Source organism: Triturus cristatus, chromosome 8 (genome assembly GCF_964204655.1).
Source record: "Triturus cristatus chromosome 8, aTriCri1.1, whole genome shotgun sequence".
NCBI classification, from domain to species: domain Eukaryota; kingdom Metazoa; phylum Chordata; class Amphibia; order Caudata; family Salamandridae; genus Triturus; species Triturus cristatus.
In genome coordinates, this window is record NC_140591.1 from 1,165,977,147 (window position 1) to 1,165,992,660 (window position 15,514).

Consider the following 15,514-nt stretch of genomic DNA (forward strand, 5'->3'; position numbering starts at 1 on the left):
AACGCGTAAGGAAGGCTTACGTGACAAATTCGTAAGATTAGAAAGACTTAAAAAATCTGAAAATTCGAAATGGTGGGATGGCGCCACATTAAAGCAGTACTTGCGCCTGAATAGGGTCCCCAGGGGCCTCAGATCCCAAATCTTTCCCACATACGACGGTTTGGATGAAGACCTCTTGACAAAATGGGAAGATACCTTAACTGATAAATCCCAAACACTTATGAAAATTCTTATAGAAAACACAGACAGGAAATTGATCAAACTGCAAAAAGACATTGAGACTTTAGAATTAGAAATACAAGCCCTAGACCTCAAGGAAGCTACGGATAAGAATTACACAATACTCAATGACGTTCTCGCAAAACATCAGAATGAAATCAAAGAAAGAAAAGCGAGAAAACTAAAACGCGATGAGATAGATTATAGAGATGGACGGGTATACACGTATGCAAGAAAATATGATTTCCTTTTCCAGACAGGGAAGGACGCAGGGATGAATAAGAAACAAGGGGTTATCTCAACCTCCTCAAGCACTTCCTCATTAAATACACCCATTACTAGTGACAGCGAGTTAGAAACTGCAGGGACTCCCTCTTCTTCCTCTTTTTTACGAGAAATGTTGAGAATCAGGAAGGGAAACAGATTACCGCCAACTCGCGAACCCACAAACGAAAAACCCGTAGAGGTCAAAGGGCAGGGAGACAAAGAGGACTACCGGACCAAATTGAGGTCAGGACAGAACAGGAAACAATAATGAACGCAACAGATGAAATTGGTGTAATGAACCTCTCTTCTTTGCCACTGGATGATGATATGGTGAAACTGTTAAAGAAGGGATTGAGTTTCAACCCCAATATCGAGGGAGATGTTTGCAATACTAAGGTGGATTTGTATAAATTCATTAGAAATCTGAAATTAAAAAGATTTTTTGAATTGAACCCTGTTCCTAATAAAGATACGGCGCATACACCTATAGAGTCTTTGAATGTAAATTTCAGCATACAAGATGCAATGAATACACAATTACTGCTCTCATTAGCAGACACTGAAGAAACACCCCAACATATGGAAACACTCCTACAGGAGTTAGATGTACAAACTGATTACTCACTTACTAGTGGACTTAGATCTAAATCTAAGTGGATACCTACACTGACAGCTGACAACTCGATCGATACGTTTCACAAATTAGTTCTGTCTGACCTAAACAAATTCGAAGATAAGATCTATCAGAAAAAGAGAATCAGATACTCAGATAACTTGTCTAAAGGTGAACGGGTGGCTTTGAAAGAACTTGCAACCAACAGGGATTTGGTAATCAGAGAGGCGGACAAAGGAGGCAACGTAGTGGTGATGAACAAATGTGATTACAATACAGAACTACAGACACAACTCAGTGACACAACATGCTATGAACAACTGCAATATAACCCGATAGGTCCCCTAACGTTATTGGTCAACAAGCATCTTACTAATTGGTATAATGATAGTCTGCTCACCCTAGAAGAAATGACTTATCTTAAAGTGTTCAGACCAAACTACCCATGCATCTATACATTACCCAAGGTACATAAACAGCTTGCCTTTCCGCCGGGTCGACCTATAGTGGCGGGTATTGGGGGCCCTACGGAGAGATTGGCAGAATACGTGGATATATTCCTGTCTCCACTAGTCAGGAATTTACCGTCTTATATTAGAGATACGAAACATATTGTGAACATACTATCAGATCTCAGATGGGAGGAAGGTATGACCTTAGTGACCATGGATGTTGTGTCGCTCTATACGAGCATAGAACTTGATTTGGGTATCAAGACCCTAGAAACCTTTCTTTTTAGAATAGCTGCTTCTTTATGGAAACACACGGAGATGCTGATCAATATGATGGGTGTCATTCTTAACAATAATGTCTTCTTATTCAATTCACAATGGTATAGACAAAGAAAAGGAGTCGCCATGGGTTCTAAATTCTCCCCAAGCTTTGCTAATTTGTTCATGGGTAAACTAGAAGAAGACTGGATATGGGGACCTGGAGGTGGCAGGTTCCAGGATCACATACTCTATTGGGGACGCTACATCGATGATTGTCTGATGATTTGGACAGGCACTCCAGAGGCTCTGGTAGAATTCCACACATATCTGAACTCGAATAACCTTCATATGCAGTTCACACAGGCCTCAAGTAAGACATGCATCAATTTTTTGGACATGGAGATTTTCATTAAGGACAACCACCTACATACTAGACTGTATAGGAAAGACACGGCGTGCAATGCTATTCTACACGCCAATAGTGCACATCCACCACATCAGATCAATGCTATTCCGTTTGGAGAATTCACCAGGGCCAGACGTAACTGTAGCATGGACACAGATTTCAGCTCCTGTCTACACGACATGAGTGCCAGATTCACACAAAGGGGATATCAGAAAACAACTATACAAAGAGCAGCAAGAAGAATCAGGCACACAGATCAAATCAATACTATCCTAGATAAAGGGGTGAAAAGCACAGACACAGTGGTCAGATTGATCACTAACTATGACACCTACAGTAGGGCTCTTCTAAAAAGCATGAAGAAACACTGGCATATCCTGACCAGTGACAGTTATCTCACCAAATCTGTACGTAACAAACCACAGATTACTTACCGCAGAGGTAAAACACTTCGAACCCGTCTCAGTCCCAGCTACACCTACAAGGCAACCCAAGATACTTGGTTGACTGCAAGATCGATAGTTTTTTTTAAATGCGGGTGTTGTGGTACATGTAGATGGGCAGATGACAAGAAGAGGGTTTTCGAAGGCCCCAACAAAACTTTCGACATAAGAGAGAACATAAACTGTAACAGTAAATATGTTGTCTATGTACTTGAATGCGCATGTGGGGGCAAATATGTGGGCAGCACCATTAGAAGTCTGAAAGAAAGAATTGGGGAACACATTAGGGCTCTGAAACATAAGGACACAAGATACCCCATGGCCCTGCATATTTGGGAATGTCCCACACAAGGTGTAAACAAAAAGTTTAAGTTCTACGGTATTGACATCTGCAAACAAAACCCCAGAGGGGGTAATAGGGAACTTAACCTGAGGAGACTAGAAGCATTTTGGATTATGCGTTTACGTACTCATGACCTAGGTTTCAACAGCGATAGCGAGATGCATTATTTCCTGGGTAACTGAATATCTGAAGTACAATAAGTGAGAATCCAGTTTTGCTTGCCTCTCATGGGCCTGGTATTGACCCACAAAGAGAGAATTAACTGCCGGAATTGAACTTCTAAATGTGACTGAACTAGCATGTACCAGGATTGATTTCCCATGTCTCATATTATTCTCTAAGAAGAACTTGGAATAACCACCACATATATGGTGAATATTTGTCAACATGACTGTAAGTAATTTTGCATTGACAGGTGTGTTCATCTCCTATGTTGAGCAGAATTCTGCTAATGACTTGACTTTTCCTATGGGTTTATCTCACACTGTGAAGGGACTGATCCCTAAAGTGAGATTGTTCCTATCAGTAATCGGGTTAACTCCCGTGGTTAACATTTTACCTCTTATCACATGATCAACATCGAATGATATTTACTTATGTTGCTTAATCTGTTCCGCCCTCAAGATTCATGTATTCTGTTTTTGAATTAAGGTCAATAGATGTCTTACAGAACATCTAGTTTGTAGATTCCTGTATGTGTTTACTAGCCTGAATAACGTATGTAAATTATGAATGTACAATTATTATACTCTTCCTTTCCTTACCCTCTAATTAGATTTTGGGCAACTTGACAAAAATCGGGATGCGTGGCATGAAAGGTTACGCATGCGCACTTGCACAAATCACGATCGATGTATGATCGATACACACGTTCCTTTCGGACTGACGTACACGGTCTAGTCTTGTTTCGGCTTAATAACATATTTTAATTATAAATTAATGTCTATTGCACTTCTTCGAATCCCTATCCTTCAAGTATAAATTGCGGGCTACTTGTACATAAATCGGGATGCGTGACATGATTGGTTACGCATGAGCACTTGCACTAATCACGATCGATGTACGATCGACACACACGTTACACTGGCGCACACGTTCTAGTCTTTTTTCCGGACAGACGCGTTATTAGGCACTTCCGGATATGCGCACTTCGACAACACGGCCGGCCACCCACACGACGGATTGAAGCTCCCGTTCTCGGGATGTACTCGTCCTTGGTAAGAAGCAGCTCGCTTGATCTTTTTAGAACCTCGTGTGGTAGGCTTTACTTTGGTGGCTTAGTTCCCAACTGATAGATGCACTTTTCTCCCCTTTTTTTAACCTTCGGCACCATAGATAGAAGTGGCAATTACGGACTGTATTTGAAGAAGCCATATGTTTGGGTGGACACACACGACTTGTATTTCCTTCTAAGACCTACCGGGTCGGAATTATCACCGGTTCTAAGGTAAGCCTCAACTGGTTTACAGGCGAGTTGAGATACATTAGCCTTGTACTCGAGTGACTTTTTTTGCAATGATTACTAATCTTCTTTATGATGAATAGGTCTGACACACCTGCGACACGCATTGAAGGTAGGGGTTTTTCAATAAACCACCCGCATGCGTACATACGGATTTGGGTTATCACGAGTACACCTCCTTTACATGACGCGAATAGATCGTATCTTTCTTGTCGATATTCAATGGAGTTTCAATTGTTCTCTTCACTTTTTGTGACTTGTGGTTACCTTGGATCACACTGACGGCTCACTTTTGTCTCAGAATCTGCGACTTAATGCATGCAGACTCTCACATCACTGCCTGGTGTTTGTCAGGCTGGCAATTTAAATCCAAATTCGCGGATATTTTATTTCCGATATTTTATCATAATTTTTCTCATAGAATCCTTTTCTCTAAACTTTTGTGGATGTTATTGGTTTTATCACATTTAGTATCGTGTACTATCACCTTATAGGAATTGCTGGATCCAATAACAGGATGTAATTTCTGTTTTGCATGGTGTCTTTTCCCACCAAAACACCAAATGAGTCACTATAAATGACATGTCTGTAATATGGTTCTAGGAATATGTTAGTGATACGTACTTCATGTATGCTTTTTCTCCAGCCCTGAAGAAGTCTGGGGTTTATGCCCTTTGACGAAACACGTGTTGGCTGGTTGGATCTCCTAAAGCTAACATAAACAGCGAAACCGAACACAACCCTGTTTCCTGTGGCCCATTGCTTTAACAATTGTTTTGTTCTATAAGTGTTGTTGACATTTCATGCTAATACGCATTTTACACTCATAACGTGTGCACAATTGGTATTTTGTTTATATGAGTGGACCTTGGTCCACCATCTGAGGGTTTTAGGGGTATTTTTCCCTCTTCTGTGGCACCGTTACAGATTTACTCAGGCCCATTTACTTACGTGATCCCCAGTGCGCCCATTAGAGACCTGACATAGTAATAACACCCCCTGTGTGTTTCAATCTTTTAAAGTGAGTGCCAACAAAGGTTTGGCAATCAAAGAGAAGTTGGGGATCCACTGTCTACAATAAGAAGTGATACCCAGAAAGGCACGTACTTCCCTTTGTGTGGATGGTACAGACATTCGTGCAATCACCTGAATTCGTTCTGGTGTCAATCGTCGTCCCTCCTTTGATAGGAGATGACCCAAGTAGGTAACCTCTCGACAAACATATTGCAGTTTGGAAGGTGAAACCTTGTGATTCAGCTTAAACAAGTGATGTAACAGTGCAACAGTGACATCTTTGCAGATATCTTCTGAATCAGCGGCGACTAACAAGTCGTCCATATATTGGATAAGAGCAGCACCAGACGGCAAGTGAAAAGTATCCAGATGACATTTCAAAGCTTGGCTATAAATGGAGGGACTTTCACAGTATCCTTGGGGTACGCGCTTAAATCGGAAGCTTCGGCCTCCAAGAGAGAAACCAAAAATGTCCCTACTTTCTTATGCAATGGGAATACTGAAGAAGGCATTCTTTAGATCGATAATAGAAAACCAAATCGCTGTGGAAGGTATCATAGTCAACAAGGCAGTGATATCTGGAACAACAGGAAATTGTGGAATCACAATTTTGTTTACTTCTCGCAGATCAATCACAAACCGGTACACAGGAGGCTGAGAAGGATCAGTACGTTTAAGAACAGGAAGAATGGGACTATTGCATGTGTTACCTCTCATTTTTTCAACCACACCCTTCCGAATTAAGTCATGAATGATTTCCAAAAGCGCTTTTTCACCTTCAGCAGAGATTCTATATTGTGGGATACGTGGTAATTCAACATTGGGCTTGAGAGTGACAACATAAGGCGGTATCTCAAGACAACCCACATCGTTCGGACCCGTGGCCCAAAGTGCTGCTGGAAGAGTAAGCAGCTCAGGAGGAAACTGATCTTTAGACAGATACATTGGGGAGATCAACTTCTGACCTAGAGTAAGATGTATGCCTGAAGGAGAACAATATATTGTAGCATGCATTCTTTTCAATAGGTCTAGACCCAACAGATTCTCACCACAACCATTTGTCAACAGAAGTGGAGCTTCCAAATGATAAGGACCAACTGAAATAGGCAAAGGACAAGAAACCGGTTTGCGAACAGGGGCGCCAGAGAATCCTACAGAAACATTTGTTAAGCCAGACAAAGGTGCCCCAGGGAGTTTAGAATGAATAATAGAACTTCTCATTGCTCCAGTACCTAGAAGAAATGGCTCTGATACACCCATTGTAGTGACGTTGACATAAGGACCATTTTGATCTACTGGGACTGGCACAACTCCCTTACTTTGTCCATGGCTGTCCTAGTTAGCATGAAGACTCTCATTCTCGCCTTCAACATAATGGTCTTCATTATAATACCGAGTAGATCTCACATTCTGCTGATCAAAGTGGTTCATGGAATAGGGAGAAGGAAGGGCACGCTGTTCTTGAGTTAACATACCTCGACCTCTACCTCTGTTTGCTGACTGGAGGCCAGCGCGACCTCGTGGAGCAGATAACGCTCCATTGCGCTGCAATAAAACCGGACAACTGCTCTTAAAATGACCTTCCTCCCTACAATAGGCACATTGATTAGGACCTAACAAAGGTCGCGGAATGTATGTCTCAGGTTTCTGATACAATCTCTGAAACTGCGGTGGCTGCTGAGTCTGAGGCTGAACATAACGTGGAGGATAGGCTTGCTGCAAGAGAACCTTCGTTTTTAAATCTTTCGTCTTTTTCTCTTTCTTTTCTTTTTCTTCTTTATCCCTATTCTCGTAATATTGTACAGTAGCCAATATCTGGGCAGAAGAAGAAACAGCCCAAGAACTTTCTGAATCCTTTAATTTGTGTGACAGCTCGGGAAGCAAATTGAATACAAATTTGTCCACGAATTATCGCTGTCCACCCTCAGTAGCCATGTCCTGACCACTGTGGTCGATAAATGTCTCTTCGAAACGAGTAAAGAAATCAGAGACACTTTCATATTTCTTTTGTTTGCATGCTGCTAGCTTATCCCAATTCACTCTCAATGCAGGCATCATAGTTTTCATTAACGTAATGATTCTACCAGGAAGCTCTGAGATCAAGCGTCAGGCTTTGCGCCACCCACTTGGTCTCTATCTGTATCAGCTATAACATTCCAAGTAGCACCCAGTTCCTGTGCGTGATCCTCTCTACGAATCTTAGCCCATATTGTCTGTGGGACTACATTACCCAATAGCATATCAATATCTGCTAGATTCATAATACAAGCATCGATTTTCTGCGATAATTCGTTGTAATAACCTGCAGGGTTCTTACGAGGATTTGGTAGAGTCTGCTTAAGGGCCAAAACTTCAGACCTCTTCCATGGCACATGTACCCATATACGTTGAAAATGAGCTGGAATAGGTGCATTGCCACCTACTCCCGCAACTGCTTCCTTCCATGCACGCATTAAATTCAAATCCCTCTGTATAGTGTTAAAAGCTTTGCAAGGATCGGGTCCCCCATTCTAAGAGATTTGGTCCGCTCCTATAAACCTGCGCGAGCCCTTCGCTCTGATGATGGGAACTTGGTAGTGATACCCAAGGTAAAAAGGTGAAAACGGGTGGCCGCCGGTTTTCCAGTAATGCGGGTCAATTATGGAATGCCTTACCGCTGGCCCTGCGTAAAGAACCAAATTTGGCAAAATTCCGTAAAGGATTGAAGACTTACCTTTTCCCTCTGTAGGTTCCTCTTGGTGTCCTGGGGTAGTGGCTTTGTGTATTGTTTAGCGCTGGGACGCTCGAGGGCAGCCATGCACTTTAGAAATCCTTTTTCATTTCATTTCATTTCATTTCATACTGGAGGAACCTCTCTCATAGGATAATTTTTCGACGTCAGTTTAACCGACGGATCAGAATCAAGAAAAATCTGAGAGAACAATAAGGATCTATAAGAGATGAGTGTCCTTACAGCGTCCTCGACTTTGGAACCTACAATAAGTCCTTTCTCAAAATCGGCTTGAACATCTAACAAATCTTGTGAGATCGGACTCGAACTCACATCTTCCCATTCTTTAAGGAGGATATCGCACATTACATTAAAAACATACCTTTGCGTAGGCGCATTCCATTGCAAAAAGGTAGGCATAATATCAGACACACTATATTGTGGACCCTTCTTGATCCATCTTCGTGTAAGAGAATCTAGCTTCTCTCGTTCCTCAAAATCTGGGAACTGACTGCGAGATTGTCTTCGAGCAAAAGCCGGAGACACATTAAAAGCTCCAAAGAAAGGACATAGAATACTAGTGACAGAATCTGTGAGACTCTTACGCACAGACGGTGAATTGGACATTAGAACTGGAGACAGAGTATTAGGAGAACTAACAGGAGAAGAACTAGAAATTACAGGAGGAGCAGAAGGCAAAGGAGAGCTAAGATCAGGAGATGAAGGCAAAGAAGTTGAGACTAATGGTAAAACCGGCAAGGGCGGTAATATTGGAGGAGGCAAATGCTGAAGAGCCGGAACTGGCGGAGGTACCACTAGCAGCTGAGCAGGCTGTAACGGCTGAGGTACATTGGCATTTTGCGCATAGGGCGGAGGCAACCTCAATAAATGGGACATTAGGGGATCTTCTTCTATATCTTTCTTATTATCAGAAGGGAAAACAGGCAACACCGGATAGCATTTATCTATTGCCATACGATGTTGTCTTTCTGAAATTTCAGTCGCATTGTCAATTTCATCATTCTTGAACTGTTGGGCAGCCTGTATAATTGTCATACCCTGTGCTTTCCTATCTCGTTTTGCTTGTTTAATTTCTTTCTGTTTGGCTTCCTTACGCCAAAGGCGGAAAGAGTCAAACATTGCCGGCCGGGCTTTTCTTTTGAACAAAACTGCTTCCAAATTATCTAGCACATCAGGGTCAAAACTACCATTTTCTGGCCATTTGAGAACACCATCTTTCTTCGTGTATCGAGTCCATGTCTCGTTAAAGGCAATGGGGCCGATACCATGTTTCGAATAGAGCTCATATGTGGGAGTTCCAACCGAAGGAATCGGGCAAGAGTCCTCAAATCGGGAGTCCCTATTACAACCAAGACAACAAATTCTTCCAAACTTAGTCAGACCAGGCATTTCGCAATGTCTCTGGACTGTTCACAAACTTCAAGGGAGTAAAACTCAGTTTACGCAGCACAAATGCACTTACCCTCAGCTTTAGTCTATGCAATGACTAAATCTAAGAAACCTAAGGACATCAAACAAAGAACCAAAATTGTGGGCGCGACCCACGAAAATACTTAACTTAACTAAGGACGTCTTCTTCCACCAACAGAGGCCCGTCTATCGTCTCGCTTTACCATACATCACCAAAGGAATGGGCCAAAGCAGGGCAGCAGTCAGGGCAGCGGTCGCCAGTAGCCGTCAGGAAGGAGTAACCGCGCTGCAAAAGACCTTCGGACCACTTTCGACATACAGGGGTCGCTTAGTGTGGCTCGCGAACCCTCCGGAATTTTCTTGCGAGGTTCCTCACCACCTTCGAGCAGAACCGGTACCACTGAAGCCGCCCCACCTTGGGCGCCAATTGAAGAACCAGAACCTTTTGGACCTGGCTGCGCAGGGTACGCCCTCTGTCTTCGGAGTTCACCTGCTTCGCTACACAGAGACACGGGACACTCTGTCGGCGTTCGAAGATTGGATTTATTTAGCTGCAGCTAGTACAGTTATCCTAGAAGTACACGAAGTAGGTTCTCAGGAGACTGCCACTTCACTCTGTGGCGCATCAGATTAAATATCATACAATACATAATTATTAACAAGACACACGCTCCAAGCATAGAAGAAAAGAGCCAATAGGGTAAGTGGAAAACAAAGCGGAACCAGTAAGAAAGGTTCGAAAATAGAAATATCAGATGACTCGAAGAGACCTCTCCTCCAACTGTGTTTGTCATTCCACCCCGAACTAATTCATTAACAGATTACAACTAACGTGCAGGTGGTGAGATACGTTTGTGTGTGTGGGAGGACAGTCATGACACAAGAGAATGCTAGCAGGAGACAGTGAAGGCCAGTCGATAAGATATGATCGGGAAAGAATAGTGTGAGCCTACAGATAGTTGAAACAGGGATTAGAAAAGCCATACAAGGATTAGTGTACTCGGCTAGTCCAAACACCAGCTTCGTAAATAAAGGCCGAGGACGTAATTCGACACCAAGCTACGGGAAAAGCAGAATAGACTTTGTTCGCCGTGCTGCCTGAGTGATGGCAACACAAAATGGCGGCGGGTCACAAAATGGCGGGTCGATTCGATCGTGATCGAAAATCGAAGTTCCTCAACCTCTTCACCTGCAATCTCCCGACATCCCCAAGTTCCTTCCTAGTTCCACGTGGTCACTGGCTAGTGACCCAGACTCTGTCCCTTCTGCTTGCAGGTATCCTTCCTTATTGATCCCGGCCTTGGGATCCACCGGACACTCTGTACTGACTGCCTGTCAGCAACTTTCCTTCAGGCATCCATAGAAGTCCACGACGAAACCCGACGCAAGTTCACACCTATGCACCCGCAGCCCGTGGGCTAGGTAACTTGGGTACTCCGGTGCTCTCAAGGGTATTGACTATCCTAGGGTCTAGTGTCCGAGTCTCGACTTTCTAGCTATACCAGAAGTGTCCTAAAACTGCTTATTTCAGAACTGTACTATTTCAATCGATTATATGCATTACGCGTGAGTGTTTCCACTCTGCACCTGAATCCTGTGGGCCTCCCACTTCCTAACCTTGGGTAGGGTAGTGTAGCCCCAGCGATTCCCTAGGCCTAGGCCTATCCTATTTCCGTGACAGTGGTCCTTATACCACTTCTTTAGTATATGGTTTGCGTGGCCCCTAGGGCCTAACTGTATTACTTACCTGTGTGACTTAATGTATGCTTGAATAAGACTGTGTTGTACTTACCTCAAATCTCATAAAGAGTGCTGAGGGTTTGACTAGAATAAATACACTTTATTATATATATATATATATCTGTTGTGGTGTCCTTTCATTTGGTATTCAAGGGATTATATATGGTATAACAGCTGGCTTCACATGCCATTCAGAGTTTAGCCTAAGACTGCTCTTGTCCATGCTACGACTAGGATAGCTGGTCTATAAGGTTGACTTTACAACCAATCACCATAAGGGTTGTTTGGACTGATATAAGGGTTACACTAGAACTAGTGACATCATACATCAGGTCAACTTCTCACATTGGTGAGCAGCGGTTGGGATCTGAGCTTGCTGTTGTAATGCCATTGTAATCTTGAGATACTAAATTGAAAGATCACACAGATATTGTTTAGGTACATATAACATAGATTATAATACTTAAGTCCTACTGGACTTAGTTGTTGTAGGTTGAAGGGCCTAACACACCCTAAATACAACTACTAGAGAGGTTTAGTAGATACAACTAGTGTAGGTAGGTGCACACACCACACCCTCACTAGATCATGTCTCTGGGAGGAGATCTAGTAGATTCTCTCTCAGGAGGGGCAGGTCTGAGAAAGATCCCCTCTAGATATGATACCCTAACTTTTCAGGAGATGAGACAATTGTGTACCTCCAGAAAGTTAAAACAGGGTGCACACCCTACCCTCCTTCAGCTAGTAGAGATCCTAGAGGAGTATGATGCTCTTAGGGCCTCCCAGGCTGGTACCCTAGGTATAGGGGAGGGTCTACCCGCTACAGATGAGTCAGATGGGACTTCAGATGAGGAGGTAGACAGCCAGGTCAGAGTTAGAAGACTTAGCCAGGCTAACGTAAGCTTACTTGGGAGTTTGCATGGGGTCCCCCCATACAGACCCCCAAGTGGGCTTAATCAGAGAAGCAGGAGAGACAGATCCCCTTCAAGGGAATCCATCCACTCCCATGTCTCTAGCATCTCTAATGCCTCTTCTCATAGGGGAATGACTTCCCCCCAGAGAAAAGAGCATGAAGCCAGAATGAGGGAAGCTAATCTAAGGATTGAGAGGGAAGAACTTGCCCTTGCCAATGAGAAGCTTGCTCTGGCTAGAGAGCAAAAGTTAAGTGGGTTAGAACCCACTGGTGGCAGCAATATCCCTAAGGATAGAGACAGGACCTATGATAATAGAAACCTTAGCAAGATTGTCCCTCCCTACAAGTGTGGAGATGACATCCACAAATGGATAACTGCTTTGGAGAGAGCTTGCAAAGTACAGCAGGTACCCCAAAGTCAGTGGGCAGCAATCTTGTGGCTCTCCTTCTCTGAGAAAGGTAGAGACAAGCTCCTCACAGTTAGTGATGAGGATGCAGATAATTACACTGTCCTGAAGAGTGCTCTAATTGATGGGTTTGGCCTAACCACTGAACAATACAGGTTGTTGTTCAGGGATACCCAGAAGACACAGACTCAGGACTGGACTGACTTTGTAGATTGTGACACTAAGGCTCTGGAAGGCTGGCTAGTGGGAAGTAAGGTTAAGGACTATACAGGATTGTATAATTTGATCATGAGAGAACAAATACTTAACAACTGTCAAAACCAGCTACTGCATCAACACCTGATTGATTCTGATCTGACTTCTCCCCATGAATTGGGAAAGAAGGCAGATAGATGGGTCAGGACTAGAGTTAAGCAGAAAAACCAGAACCAGGGCGGTGATCAGAAAAAGGCAGACCAGAAGGGTAATGATCAGAAACAAAAAGACCGGAAGTCTTCACCAGGCCCCCAAAAGGCTCAGGGGGAGGGTGGTCCCAAAAAGGATAAAAAGAAAGATGGCCAAAAGAAACCATGGTGCAACTATTGTGAGTCCAACTCACATTGGTATAGTGAGTGCACCAAAAAGGATAAGCCCCCAGCCACCATTGCCCCTAAGGCAACTGTACCCCCTAGTTCAGCTGTAAGTGGTGGTTCCCAGCAAAAGGGTGTAGTAGGGTTAACCCTGGGAACTGAGGAAGATTCTGGCCTAGTCAGGATACCTACTCAGGCTGTTCTGATCTGTGATGGGGACATAGCTTTGTCCTCTACTATAGGCCCCAGTAACCTGGGCAAGTACAGACAGACTCCTTTTATCAATGAGAAAATGGCTCAGGCCTACCGGGACACTGGGGCTAGTGTCACCATGGTGACACCTGCCTTTGTGGACCCTGTACAGATCATACTAGGTGAGAACTACCTAGTGACCAACGCTAGCAATGCCACTACCTCCCATAGTGTGGCAATTGTTAACTTCTCCTGGGGAGGGGTAACTGGCCTCAAGAAAGTTGTTGTTAGTTCAGACCTTCCTGTAGAGTGTTTACTGGGCAATGATCTTGAAACTTCAGTTTGGTCTGAATTGGAGTATAGGACCCATGCAGAAATGCTGGGGATAGATGCACATGTCCTTGCTGTGACCAGGTCACACTCACAGGCCAAAAAGTGCACCACTGAACAAGTGCTGGATCCTGGAACTATGGACCAGTCACAAACCAAGAGAAAGAGCAGTAGGGTAAAGGCTGTGCCTTCCCCCCTGCCTCAGGTAGTGGATCAGCCCTCACAGGAGGATGATTCTGAGAGCCCTGAAGGAACTGTCCTAGAAGAACTTGAACCTGATCAGGTTGAGTTTCTTGGGACAGGGGGACCTTCAAGGGCAGATCTGAGGCAGGCACAATTAGACTGCCCCTCTCTTGAACCCCTCAGACAGCAGGCTGCTGCTGAGGCTGCAGGGAATGCTCAAGGTACCCATAGAGGGTATTGGGATGAAGGGCTACTGTATTCAGAGGCTAGAGACCCCAAGCCTGGTGCATCCAGGAGGTTGGTCATACCACTGAAGTTCAGAGGCTGCCTTCTTACCTTGGCCCATGATATTCCCCTTGCAGGACACTTAGGCCAGAACAAGACTTGGGACAGGCTTGTCCCTCACTTTCACTGGCCTCATATGTCAGAAGATACCAAGGAGTTTTGTCGCTCCAGTGTCACCTGCCAAGCCAGTGGCAAATCAGGTGGCACCACAAAGGCCCCCCTCATACCACTACCTGTGGTGGGGGTTCCCTTTGAAAGAGTGCGCATATATATTGTAGGACCAATGGACCCACAAACAGCATCTGGGCACAGATTCATACTGGTGATAGTGGACCATGCCACCAGGTATCCAGAAGCTATTCCCCTGAGGACCACAGCAGCTCCTGTTGTGGCAAGGGCCCTACTTGGAGTATTCTCCAGAGTGGGCTTTCCAAAGGAGGTCATTTCTGACAGAGGTGCCAACTTCATGTCAGGATATTTGACTGCAATGTGGAAGGAGTGTGGTGTGAACTACAAGTTCACCACACCCTATCACCCACAGTGCAATGGGCTTGTTGAGAGATTCACAAGACCCTAAAGGGAATGATAAAATGTTTACCAGACAAGCTTAGGCGAAGATGGGACATCCTTTTACCCTGCCTTCTGTTTGCTTACAGAGAGGTCCCACAAAAGGGGGTTGGCTACAGCCCTTTTGAGCTTTTGTTTGGGCATCCTGTAAGAGGACCCCTATGTTTAGTAAAGGAAGGATGGGAGAGACCTCTCAGACAACCCAAACTTGACATAGTGGATTATGTACTTGGTCTCCGCTCCAGGATGGCAGAGTATATGAAGAAGGCTTCTAAAAACCTTCAGGCAAGCCAAGAACTCCAAAAAGCTTGGCATGACCAAAAGGCTGTGCTGACTGTTTACCAGCCAGGGCAGAAAGTGTGGGTGTTGGAGCCAGTGGCCCCAGCAGCACTCTAAGACAAATGGTCTGGACCCCACACTATTGTTGAGAAAAAGGGAGAAGTCACCTACTTGGTTGACCTTGGGACTCCCAAAAGCCCCCACAGGGTGCTTCATGTCAACAGATTGAAGGCATATGTTGACAGGGCAGACATGGGTTTACTCATGGCTACAGATGAGGGGCAGGAGGAAGAGAGTGACCCTCTCCCAGACCTGTTGACTCAGAACCCTGATGATGGCTCAGTTGATGGTGTGGTCTTTTCTGACAGCCTCACTGTCCATCAGCAACAGGACTGCAGACAGGTTCTGCAATCCTACAGACATATGTT

The 15,514-nt window shown here is 44.3% G+C and overlaps 1 protein-coding gene across 1 annotated transcript in view; it reads left to right on the plus strand.

The window, feature by feature from the left end:
- The first annotated feature begins 780 nt into the window (after positions 1 to 780).
- Positions 781 to 15,514, plus strand: part of LOC146805549 (fibrous sheath-interacting protein 2-like) — a 381,163-nt gene continuing 366,429 nt past the window's right edge. Inside the window, exons 1-2 of the mRNA XM_085623808.1 lie at positions 781 to 2,659; positions 3,420 to 3,511. Of these exons, the coding sequence (XP_085479934.1) occupies positions 781 to 2,659; positions 3,420 to 3,511 (1,971 nt within the window). The remainder of the gene's footprint in view (positions 2,660 to 3,419; positions 3,512 to 15,514) is intronic.